The 13,444-nt window shown below is 40.2% G+C and overlaps 1 protein-coding gene across 1 annotated transcript in view; it reads right to left on the reverse strand.

Annotated features, from left to right (window-relative positions):
* Window positions 1-2,130: 2,130 nt before the first annotated feature.
* Window positions 2,131-13,444, reverse strand: part of ABHD2 (abhydrolase domain containing 2, acylglycerol lipase) — a 41,854-nt gene continuing 30,540 nt past the window's right edge. The window contains exons 7-11 of the mRNA XM_035131222.2: window positions 12,666-12,758; window positions 10,865-10,975; window positions 9,195-9,264; window positions 8,639-8,723; window positions 2,131-8,002 (exon numbers count right to left, since the gene is read on the reverse strand). Coding sequence (XP_034987113.1) covers window positions 7,809-8,002; window positions 8,639-8,723; window positions 9,195-9,264; window positions 10,865-10,975; window positions 12,666-12,758 — 553 coding nt within the window. The 3' untranslated portion in view covers window positions 2,131-7,808. The remainder of the gene's footprint in view (window positions 8,003-8,638; window positions 8,724-9,194; window positions 9,265-10,864; window positions 10,976-12,665; window positions 12,759-13,444) is intronic.

Below are 13,444 nucleotides of genomic sequence, written 5' to 3' on the forward strand. Positions count from 1 at the left end.
CTGTGACAGAGCCCAGCAAGAGCAGCACAACATGATTTTGTGGGTCATATACAGCTTGGTTCCTAGAATTTTTGGGGGCTTAATTAAGTTGCAGTACAAAAAGCCAGTTTGTTGTGTATTGTTGACTAGAAGCCAGCAACCCCAAATCTGGATGGTTATTTCAGATCAATTTGTGAACTGCAGCATTGTGCGTCTCTGCAATGCTGGTACTGCCTCCCCCCAGGTCTCTTTCTCTAGGCCTCTTTTCTCTTAAATAACTAGGTTAATATTAAATCTGGATATAAGCATGTTAACAGTACAGTTGACTCAGTTCAAAGATTAACTGTAGAGGTAGCAATGCTTCCACTAGGTACATTGTGAGTTAAGAGGCTTTTCCATGTAAATGAAGCATCAATGTGATTATTTCTCAAAATATGTATACAGTGGTACCTTGGTTTAAGTACATAATTGGTTCCTGAAGCGTACTTAACCTGAAGCGAACTTTCCTATTGAAAGTAATGGAAAGTAGATTAATCTGTTCCAGACGGTCTGCGGAGTACTCAACCTGAAGTGTACTTAACCCGAAGTATGAGTGTAATTGGTTCTGAAAGTCCGTACTTAACCTGAAGCGTACTTAACCTGAAGCAAACTTTCCCATTGAAAGTAATGGAATGTGGATTAATCCGTTCCAGATGGGTCCGCGGAGTACTTAAACTGAAAGTACTCAAACCGAAGTGTACTTAAACCGAGGTATGGCTGTACTTAACTATCTGCTGTGCCAGACACAGACGTTTTCATTTTCATTAGATGGAAACAAACCGTTCTAGTCTGCCCAGTGACTCCCAGATTTTTCTATTTTGCTGTGCCTTGGGCCAACTCAATCCTCACAAAAACCAAGTGGCAAGTGAAAGGAAAATGCTAATCACTGACACGTATCAGTCATTTTTGTTTGCTGCTGGTTCTGCAAGGGTTGGGGCTAGCCAAGGCATAGAAAAACAGAAATGAGGAACTGTGGAAAGACTTGTCCAGTGCACAGGTTCCTAATTTCTCACACCCAACCTCACAAATGTTATGGAAGCTACTTGTAGAAAGAGCTTGTATGGGATTTTCATTGCTACCTATCTATTTAAAGAAAGCATGCACAATGTACAACATTACCTTGGTTTATGAACTTAATCCGTTCTGGAAGTCCGTTCTTAAACCAAAGCGTTCTAAAGCCAAGGAGTGCTTTCTCAAAGCACCGGGGGACTCAATTTATAAATGGAACACACTCAACAGGAAGCGAAACATGTTCCATGAGCCAGCATGGTGTAGTGGTTAAGAGCAGTAGCCTCGTAATCTGGTGAACTGGGTTTGAGTCCCTGCTCCTCCACACGCAGCTGCTGGGTGACCTTGGGCTAGTCACACTTCTTTGAATTCTCTTTGAAGTCTCTCAGCCCCACTCACCTCACTGAGTGTTTGTTGTGGGGGAGGAAGGGAAAAGCACAATACAGTGGTGCCTCGCTTAACGAATGCCCTGCTTAACGAAATTTCCGCTTAACGAAAGGATTTTTCGAGCGGAGGTTGCCTCGCTAGACAAATGCGTTTTACGAAAAATTCGTCTAGTGAATCGCAGTTTCCCATAGGAATGCATTGAAATTCAATTAATGTGTTCCTATGGGCAAAAAAAAATATCAAAAAAAAAATCAATGCATTCCTATGGGATTTGCTAGACAAATTTTTCGCTATAAGAAAAGACGCATGGAACGAATTAATTTCACATAGCGAGGCACCACTGTATCGAATCCAAACTCCTCCTCTTCTTCCTCTAAGGCAAAGTTCACAAACCAAAACACCAACCTTCTTGGTTTGCAGTGTTCTTAATCCAAGTTGTTCATAATCTAAACTGTTCTTAAACCAAGGTACCACTGTATACTGTGTGACAAAGAGCTCCAAGGCCTGGTTATAGGAATGAAACTGTAACTAATACTCTGCTTTGCTGTAAACTAAACTTGGTTTAGTAGTCAGATTTCATTGCAGATCAGTTTCCCCGCCCCCTTGCTGGTTTAAAATTATGATTTAAAATCAACCCACCCTGAATAGCTGTCATAATATCACTTCCATTTTGTACCTTCTATGCTAGCTGAAACCAATGACAGACAGAACAACGTGTTCCGAACTCAAATAAGTTCTTTATTTTTTTAAGCAAAGAAATTCCATTGAATCAAATATAACAAAATTACTCTGTTCCGCATGACTCTGTTTATCACACACAGAACAAAAAAAATTAAGAAAAAAAAGATCAAGGACACACTTTTAATAACTTGAAACATTAGCAGATTTAGAAAAATTGCATTGCTAGTTGCAAATTTTCATCCCAGCAGCAACTGGTTCCTAAGAGACAAGAAAGGAACCAGCAACCACGAGAGTCACTTACACACATGAAACCTGTTCAGGGCAGCATTTTTGTTTCCAAAGGAATTAGGAATGTGAAAGTGATGTTTTCCAAAATGTCTGTCTGGAAGCAAAAATTACCAAAAAAAAGAAGAAGAAGAAAAAACTGAGGTTCAAGAGACATCGTCTTTCTTTAAAAAAACAAAAACAAAACAACCCTAAAAAACCAAACACTCAACTCACTCCGATAAGGCAGCTGCAGTGACAGAAATCAAAGAGCGCACAGGTACAGGTCTAGCTTCCTGAGGTGTTCGGATATTCCTCTGTGTGTTCAGGAGAAAAATGGGGTGTTTATCTTTTAAAGTTGTGCTTTCTTAAATAAGGTGAAAGGCTGTCAGAATGAATCTATGATTTTACTATCAAATGCAATCGAAATAGCTGTGATAAAATAACTTGAACGGAAAGACTCACAGATTCTAATACACTACACTGATGAATCTCAATGGCAGATTAAGTTCTTGAGGTTCCCAGTACACTCAAATTAAGCCATGATGTCTGCATAGGCTTTTATCAGCCACTGATATGGAACTGAACCTACTTCAGTTCTAGAAAAGGCTGTTTGGTACAAGCAGAGATTCTGCTGCATATAGCAAAATAATAACTCCTGCGAGTTACAAAAAAATATATGCTGAAAAACAGTGAATCCCCATCTCAGGAATTTTGAAACAATGGGTTATTCTACAAGGATTTGAACCCGCAAAAGTGCTGGAGGGTTGGTGGTCCCAGAAACTGAGGAAATGTCTTGCATGGAGAAAACAGGGATGGTTACTCTGGTTGCAAAATGGGGGGGAAAGCGGGGTTTTTTTTTGGGGGGGGGGAATACCAATTCTCAGTTCCAGCTTTATAAATGCTGCCCTTTCATGGTTGTGCCCTTTAATGTAACCAGCAAAAAGAACAGAACACCAGATGCTTCAATGAGATACAGTACAGTTCTTGATAAAAAAGGGGGGGGGTCGGAGATCCCACTGCCCCCGCATTCCACCCGGCTGATTTCATCTCATTTTGTCAAGCAACCAAACCAGAGGCGCTTCAAGGCAAAGGAGACTTTAAGAAGAAAACAATTCCACATAAGGAACATGTGGAGACAGCAAAACAAGATGTTAGAATAGTACGAAGGCCACAAAACTCCAGCAGCGTTGCATGGCACACAGCACCCCTTTGCAATGGAGACCTTGCTCAGTACACCAGCAGCAGGCTACTTTTTGCCCTCATTTAGATCACTGGCAATAAGTGTGCCTGGTGTGCAACTAAGAGGTCTGCATAACATGTAGCTAAGAAGGATTGCTTAGGCAACTGATATATGGGAGGGGGCCGGTGGTGTGTTTCAGATACTTTACCACCTTCTTGTTGGCCATTATTACTCTTGTCATGACTACTCAGTGATACACACCTGGACCTCTCCTTGTAGAGATGCTTTCCTATGATAAGAGTCCCCAGACAGGGAGTTGGAAGTTCTATTCTGGCAGAAAACTCAAAGGAAGGCCAATGACAATGCAACCGGAAGAAAACTGTTAACCTCAGTATGTATAACTGAATGTAGGGCATGCCCTTTTAGAAAATAATATACCAAACACTTTCAGCATGAGTCTGGGACAAAAAGAGAGTTGTAAACATGACCTGCTACCTAGTAATATAAGCCTTCACAAAAAGACCAGAGCCAATCTTAAAAAGGTACCCAACCTTAAGAATCCATGAATATCTGGAATACAAACATTTCACCTACAACCAGGCCACTTTAGTGCAGGCATCAACAAAACAGTGAAGATATGAATGTTGAAATAGATGCACAGCTAACAGAAAGCTGCAGGTGTTAACAGTGAAGAGCTGCTTTATGCTTTCATCTGATGAAATCTGCTTTGAAAATAATTTGAACATGGCAGCTCTTACCACATGGCAAACCAATTGAATGCAAAAGATCACCTCAAACAGAAAGGGCTGAAGTGGCATGCTGCTTTTTTTAAAAAAAAGTAACCAGATCTAGTGAGCTCCTATGCACAGTTACAAAAATAATGGGATGGAAGAAATGTTAAGTGTACTGCATGTAGCTTCCTTGTTTTTGTTTGTTTGTTTCCATGTAATATCTTTGGGGGGGGGTTGCTACTGATAAACAGGGAGAAGCATTACAGCAGAACCACCTATTTACTGGAAAATACTAACTGAAAGTCAGAATCACATTATTTAAATAGAATTTGTAAAGCCACTTCCTCCTGTTGGGTCAAGTTAGCTTGTTCTTTCCCCTACGGGGTTTTTTCTGGGGGGTGAGGAGCAATAAGTGTATCCCCAAGCATGTCTATCAAGCAGATTGAGAACCTCAATTTTATGGCCTTACTGGCAGTGTTATGGGGCAAACAGGTTTCCAAATTTCTATATGGCCCTGTTAGTGAGATCTAAAGACTCTGTAACAGCTCCACATTTTTGGGGGGAGGGGTGTAGGGAAAAGGGATCCCTTCTAACATTTCACAAGAGCACTCATGATTTTCAAGGGTTTGATGGTTTTAGACAGAGTGGTTCATGCTCACCCCCATTTAAAAGAATTTTAACCACTGAAGTGATCTTCTTTGAAAAGACTGCATTACATAGGTGCATTACCATGTGATCCCTGAGTACTGAAGCTTAAGAATGCCTAAATATGAACACTGGAGTGCCATCAAAACCAGGCATCAACTTATCTTCTTGTTCAGGTGCAAAACCAGTTCCATAGCTGAAGGGCCCTTTATAAATAATTGCATCCTCACATCTACCTTCAAGCAGGAGAAGGTAATAAAAGCCTTTCCTTTGCGAAAAATGTAGTTTCCCTTTTAAATGCATCAAAAAGGTCTTACTTGGGTAGAAGTCAATGGTAGTGTTGAATTCCACTATTTAGTACCCATTTGCTAAGAAGTGGGGCAGATGAGATTTATATGATCTAAAGAGAAACCAGAAGTGGGGCAGATGAGAAAGATGGCTCTCAGTGGCAGGTCTAGAGGAACTTCTATGCTTAGGTGCTGCTAGGCAAACTCTTTTTGGCAAAACAGCTGCAAACTAAACAGGAAAAAAACTAATATTGTGGAGACTGATGTGAAACAGACACTCTCATAACTAACTTTCTAAATTTTGAGTGGGGGTAAAGAAGCTACATTCACTTCCAATATATATCTGCAGTTAACTAAAAATGATTTCAACACCTACTTCCACTCAAACAGAAAGCAGACTCTAGATAGTGACCTCCACTGCTTATGCACCTATAATTTCATCTGCACACTAGGGTTTACGTAGGATTTTGGCAGTTTATGGATATAGAAGAAAATTCCAAAGAATAACATAGAAATAGGCTGAAAAAGAATGGAGAGCCCACTCTTTTGAGGAAAACGAAAGAGGCATAAGCACTGGCCAAATCATGCCTTGCTAGGCTTGGTCTTGGTCAGTCCCTCAAATCCGAGGGAGTAGAACATGAGTTCTACACAGCTTGCCAGACATGTCAAGGTTGCTGAACTAAGGCTGAAGGAGTTTTTATTCCTGATGTCAGAAATGCACCTCTGCTACAGTAGCTAATTATTGCTCAATAAATAAAACTAGAAGAGAATAGAATAACCCCCGAAAACTCAACATACACCTTTCTGAATTTCAAAGCTGCTCCAGGATATGTTCTACGAAGCATCCAAGTTCAGAAAGAATTCCTATCCATGTAAAAAATAATAATCACACTATAATTAAAGTGCCTTGAACAACAAAAACAAAAAGGTTTAAACAATAAAGTGCTAACTGTTATGGGACTTGGGGTGCGTAAGAACTGCTTTAAAAACAGAGGTGAAAGGGACCACAAGGAGGCAACAGTGAGCTGACAATTCTGAAGGGAAGCCGAGTCTTACTACAATGTTCCACTGCCTTAATAGAAAAGTAATCTAAATATCAGATTTTTTAAAAAATCTTATTAATACATTTATGGCTGAAGATTTTTCTTCCAGGGTGGAAACTCTGTAGCTCAGTGAAGAAATATGTCTCTCTATTGTGTGGTAGTAAAAAATCTTTTTCATTGTAACTCAGCCTAATGCATCATTCACCAATTTTCTGTTGATGTTTTTGCTCTGAAAGAAAAGTCAGAACACTGGACTCATCAGATTGTCCTATATAACCCAGTAACTGTAGATGCATTAGATACAGAACTTTTTTTTCCTTTTAAGCATTTCAGTATTGTAGACACCAAATCCCCATCTCCTCTAAGGCAAGGCATACTGACTGAAAATAGCCAGTTCAACGCTTTAGAAGTCTGGGGATTTAATTATTTATCTACTATGTTCTTCCCTAGCAGACATGAAATGTGGGTAAGACAAAAAAAAAAGCATAGATGGATATTATATTCTCTCTTTCACACACACACAAAGTTCCTAAGAGCATACATATAGATTTGCTAAGAAGTACTCTAGAAAACAAAGCACAAAAAACAGGGCCACCTACAAACTGATAGCAAGTGGCTTCCATTCGGAGACCGTATTAAAAGGCCTGGGTTAAGAGCACACAAATGTCTTGTGTCAAAATAAAAATTCCTTACGCTAGAAAAGGCAAGTATCACAAGGCTACTTGTTTAGTCTCGAGTAGTAACACAACAGGGAATCCACTGGACTGATCAACCCAGAAGCCGTCTTTGAGACAAATCTCAACAAAAAGCAAAATGTGACTGTATACACCCAGCCATCACTCCAGAATTCTGGAGCAACTGTAGTGCTGATTACACATCAAACACTTTCAAAGCAATCTAAACCCTCGAAGTGCATTAATCAAAAAGGGCAAGCCCCCACCCCCACCCCCCTTCTTAAAGGGATGCAATTCCGGAAACTCATAATTCTTTCAACTTTCCCCTTGTTTTGTGGACAGCCTTTCCGATGACTTGCAGAGCGAACTACAACTGATTTCCTCTACAGATAGATATAGATGTCTCCCCCCAGGTGGGGAGGGAAAAAATGCAACCACAAACAGACTGTAACTCCTAACGCACATCACTGACTGCTAGACAAGTTTTTTTTTTTTTTGCAAAAACCAGGAGTGGGTTTTTTTGTTTCAGTTTCTATCAGTGAAAGTGTGAACAGATGGTCAAGAGCATCAAAACTTCTTGCTAATCTCAAAAATGTTCTTTTGTTGCACTTGTTTCAGAACCCTGAAGCAAGCTATAGATGGCAACCCACCAATACAGTGCATCAGTTCTTCCAATACACAACTGTACTGTAAACGATCAAATATACTCCCAACTTGCTCAGTGCCCGTCATTAGCCTCTCTGGCCGTAGCTCTACTTTGACATGAAACACTATGGTCAATGCCTAAGTTCAACGTGTTCAGAAGTTAGGTCTGGAAAAGCAGAAGAGATTAAGAGTTCCAGAAGATGGGGGTTAAAGGTGAAACAACCTGAAGTCTTTGGAACTGTTTATTCTTGGCCAGATGATTGTTCCGTATCGGAGCATTGTGATTTATTCTTCTCCCACTGACAGATGGCATTGGCATATTGGACCACAAGCTTATCCATCCAGGTGAGGGGTTCAGGAAAGAGTACTGCACCCTCAAAAAAACCCAGGTGACCTCCATGCAATGGCAAAACAAACATGACATTCTCCCGCTTTTCTGCAAGAGTGAAAAAACAAAGTTTAGAACTCAACAGGATCTGCATCTTACCAAAGTACAGTACTTTGTCCAGTAAAATCTCAGTTTAAGGCATAGAATATATATTATTTTGGCTTGAAAATGTGGTCCAGGTAGGCATGATACTCCAGTTATAAGGCAGTTGCATTAGTCAAGATGCAAGCTACATGAAATCAAGTCTGTGCAGGATACTTCCCACTGATCCTTCTAAAACAGGCATCCCCAAACTGCGGCCCTCCAGATGTTTTGGCGTACAACTCCCATGATCCCTAGCTAACAGGACCAGTGGTCAGGGATGATGGGAATTGTAGGCCAAAACATCTGGAGGGCCGAAGTTTGGGGATGCCTGTTCTAGAAAGTAAGATACCCCATTACCCTCTTCTACTGCTCCTTTAGTGTCAAATTTTAGGTTGCAAACTCCTTGGGGAAGGGGATTATCCTTTTGGACTCTGTAAAGAATATGCACATTATGGTTCTATGAGACACTTGCATAGGTTACAAGTCTGTCTGGAAAAACAAACATGCACTCTGCCCTCCAAGTACCTCCAAGGCTATCTTTAGGTTATCATAACGCTACACTGCCTTGTAGAAATCTATTTACTGAAGCTTTCAGCTCACCTGAGAGGGCTTTTGGTATTGATAAGAGACTATCGTGCACCAGAGGGTCATCAGCAGCATTAACCAGCAAGAGGGGAACAAAGATCTGCAGATTTAAAAAAAAGAATTCTGTGTTGGAACACAATCTTGTTTGTAGTCTAGTTATGAAGTCACAATTGAGTACATCCTGCTGTAGATGTCCTGAACCTGCAGAAACACCATTGTTCAGATAATACACATTTAAAATTGATTTTAAAATTGATGGGAGGAGCTCCTTAGCGCCAACATAAGTGATTTCTGTCACAGAAGATTTTGAACTAGTATAAAACTCAAGAGTGTAGAATTGCCTACAGTGACTTAAACTTAACATTTCCAGTGACAGACATCTGCTGCTTTCTGAATTTAGGGGAAACGGAAACAGGATTGGGGGGAGCACTAATGACAGCATATGTAGCCTATTCCATAGAAGTTAATCAGAAATTGCCTTACAGAAAAACAATAGATAGATTCTATAAGAAATGTTGGTCTCCATGTGGTGCATGTCAAAAACTAGAGTAACAATATCATATCAACTTACTTTCTGCAAGTAATGCAGGCAGCTCTCCTGTTCATAGTATTCCTTTAAGGTGCTGTAGCCATGGAACTTCCTGAGACACAGTAAAAAGAAAGCTTAAGCATTTTGAGATTTTCTTGTTATTGAATCACACATATTTTCTTCTAATTCTTATACACAGGATTACAATAGTTCTCCAAATGAGACACTTGAAATTATTACTTCTATACAAGTTAAAGCCCAAATTCTGCTTCAGCTTTCAAAAAAACCATCTAGTGAAACATCCAGAGAATATGGAACTATTTATATGTCCCTCTTGTTCTTAGCTTTAATATCTAAATTCCATTTCCCAAGACTGTCTGTCCTGCAGAAAAAAAGCATCAAGAGAAGAATGTGGCTACTTAGTAAACAATTAGCTAGGGAACAAAATACCAGGCAAGGAAGCAGTAAGATAAATATGTGGAAAGGAGTGTACACACCGTAGCCATATCAAATACATTGGAAACATCCGATTTAACTTTCCTGCAGAACCCAAAGTTAGGGAAGTTAAAACTAATATTACTAGCCCCTCTTTAGATGCAACATCAGGTTCCCAAGTTCTTCTAAGAACAGAAGTCAATCCCCTACCCAGCTAGTAGATCGTAATGCTGATGTTCATATTACTCTCAGCCATCCTAAATATTATTTGTACTGGTTATGAGCTATAAACAGGCCATCCTATGAATTATTTGTGTACAATACATTCCAGCACTCCTTGGATGAAGTAACAGAAGCAAGCAAAAACAAGCAAGGAAGCACACGTAGGAGGTATAGCAACTCCTAGTCTGCTTATTGGGGAATGCAAGTTTTACTGAGGAACAATACTGTGCAGCCAAACAAAGGATGGTGTCCTCTGAGGACAGGGCTGATTTCTTGCCATATCACTATAGGGTGTAGGGGAAACTAAGGCTAACCAATGAAGGCTTGATCTAGTTTCTACTGGAAAACCTACCCTTGAAACTCCATGACAGAAGTTCAGCTATGTAACACAATATGTAAAAAGTGGTAAGCACTGATCATAAGGAATCACAAATTTTTACTTATGACAATGGCTACTGGCAAATCAGTATATGAAGAATTTGATGCAACTACAAATCTTAAATACATATTTCATTCAGACCAGCTTCATTTTCCATCTATACCATAACTGAAAGTGATTCAACACTGGTGCTAGCATTTGGGGGCATTGGTGCTTCTAACAAAATGACACTCTCCTGGCTCTATTCTGATGAATGTTTACCAGCACCCCTCAGGTGTTTCTGTAGCACCACCAAGTAATTCAAATTATTGGAGTTTGCCAAAGGAATTTGATGACAAGGATCACTGTTTTCTAACCATTCAGAAAATATTTCTAGCACTGGCTTAAGATGTGTTTCACAAAAACACTGTAGAACCTCAACTGCATAGTCTGATTAGTCAACCCTGCACCCTAATTTTACTCACTCAACAACTTTGCTATTTATAGCATGGTAAATTCATTTTAAAAAGTCTAATGACCAAGAGGCAAGAGAAACCTGTAAACCATAAGATCTAGAAAGAATTGGGAGTTATATGCACAATGATGATAACAGTAGCCTCCATTTCAGGAAGGTCTAAATGGCAATACACTGTATCTACAGGGGAGAGTTACCAAATGTGCTTTTTGATGTTCATACCTCATGATACTGTCATCAATCTGCATAAGGGATGTTGCTGTGTGAAGTCTGCTCAAGTCTGACTCCAATAAACTATGAGGCTTTTTAGGGCTCTCAGCAAACAAGGTGTGTCTGAAACAGAGAATGACGTAACTATGAAACACAGACATACTGTAACTATTAGAGAACCTACTCTTTTAGGTTTACTGCTGATCTGAAGGTTACTTCATAAATTGCTTTGTGTTGACACAGATCTTAAGATCCATGTTACTGTCATCTCCAACACAATTCTGAATCTGTCCCATGTGAAAAAAATACAAAAGGCAGTTTTGTTCAGCCCTGAAGACTTGATACTGGCAAGGGTTTTGACATTGGTGCAGAAACTGGTGCAGATACAAAGAATACACCTGAAGGAGCGTCTCTGCCCCCATCATTCAGCCCAGACACTGAGGTCCAGCTCCGAGGGCCTTCTGGCAGTGAGAAGTGAGGTTACAGGGAACCAGGCAGAGGTTACAGGGCCTTCTTGGTAGTGGCACATGCCCTGTGGAACACCCTCCCATCAGATGTCAAGGAAATAAAACAACTATCTGGCTTTTAGAAGACATCTGAAGGCAGCCCTGCTTGGGGAAGTTTTTAATGTTTGATGTTTTATCGTGTTTTTAATACCAGAGTGGCTGGGGAAACCCAGCCAGAAGGTTATTATTAATTGAGTAAAATTGAGCCAAGGTCAGAAGTGCTTAAGAATCAGTGTTCTGCAGTAGTCAGGAAGTTGGCCTTAGAGAAGTAGATCCCAGTTCAAAGCCCTGCTCAGCCATGAAGCTTGCTGGTGTTGACTTAACTTGGGTCAGACACCTGTGTCTTATTTTTCTCAGTGTTGCTGAGAAATAAAATGGCAGTGTGTGTGTGTGTGTGTGTGCGCGCGCGCACGCACACACGCAACCACGTATGGCACCTTGGTCTCCTTGAAAGAAGGAATCTCTCTGCCCATCCCAGTGCTGGAATTTATTTCCACTTTGTGCTGCTGCAAAAAGCAGTGGGGTCTTCAGGGGCTGAAAAATCTGCTTGGGGAACTGAATGAGGCCCCTAGGCCAGAGGTTAGCACTCCCTGCACTAGGACCTGTGGACAATTATATTACTAAGCAATAGCCCTGTCAGCAGAGGTGAGAACAATGCAAGAGGGTGTGTGCTGTAGACTATGGACCAGATGCACGATCATGTTCTCCAAAAAGCAGAAGTGGAGCAGAAAGTGTGCAAAAGGAACTTTGGTTTGAGGGTTGGCCTTGGAGCACAAAAGATCCATTATGGAGACAAAAGTGTTTCTGTAGATTAACAAGCCGTCCTTCAAACCTGCCAAACGTTGCTCATGCTTACAACTAAGAGCTCTTTTAATAAGGAGATTAATATATTTAGTTAAGTTGTCATAATATTTAGTTATCTGGGATGAATTAAGGGGGTTCTATATCCTATACATAATTAGAGTCTCTTAAAGCTGGTTCTCCATACTGGCTTAAACAGGAAGCAATACAGCAACTACAGTTACAACCTTTGACTGCTGCTAACCTGGAACTGTTAAAACAACCAGTTATTGTAGTTTCACACCCTTTCCCCAAGCACCAGCCAAAGTGTCACAGACTTTCTTAAGATGTTTCTGAAAGTAAGGTTACTAATGCACATGGTTCTTCAGTAGCTACTGATCCAGAGAAGAATTAATTTTGTCGGTACCCTGCTCAACTTGGCGACACATAAGAACAATTTATGGTACTGCACACATTATCAGCTGACACAGAGGCCCATTTAAAATATAAAGAACATCATTTTGTACCTGTGAGACAATATGATTTTCTTCAAGTTGTCTGCCATGAGGAAGTTGTAAAATCTCCGACACTGATCCCATTGCATGAAGGTTTCCTGTGCCCTAAAGATATGACATGGGGGAAATAAATTGAAAGCTGGAAAAGCAAACTTCCAGGGTCATAGCAACAAAAGGTACTCTGCAAATAGATGGCAGCATTTCCACATAACTAATTTGATTCACTTCAAGGGGCAAAATATAACCTATGACAACTTTAAAATGAATCGGCGTTCTCTTTTTTCAAACGCACAGTAATGCGTAAGAGAAATGTGTCATTAAAGGATTCAGCCAGCAGGGGAAACAAAATCATTAGAAACTGGAGCACAAAACAGCCAACAGCTTGCAAAACAGAGCTTTCTAGGGAGAGATGGGTTCAGTTCTAAGTTGACTCAACAGGTAATTTCGAACATGCATTAGAAAAATTGTCAGAGCATAGACAGATGAACTCAAAACTGTATTTGAAACTGCTAATTTTTTAAAAAAACAAGGTTAACTAGGTAAGGAAAACACAGACAGAGCAACTAGTACTTATAAGAATGAGAGGTTTTTGCACAATACCCACCTCCCTTTTAATATTGAAGTCTCTGAATGTGTACACATGCCAAATGTGGCACGGTCTTGTGAAGCAATTTGTAAAAGTGTAAAATCTATCTTGCAGTTACATGCAGTATCCTCACATTTTTCTCAGGTTCAAACAAAGTTTAACAAATATTTTAGAGGTGATGAGGAGAGATGACACGGTGTATTAA

Source organism: Zootoca vivipara, chromosome 14 (genome assembly GCF_963506605.1).
Source record: "Zootoca vivipara chromosome 14, rZooViv1.1, whole genome shotgun sequence".
NCBI classification, from domain to species: Eukaryota; Metazoa; Chordata; class Lepidosauria; order Squamata; family Lacertidae; genus Zootoca; species Zootoca vivipara.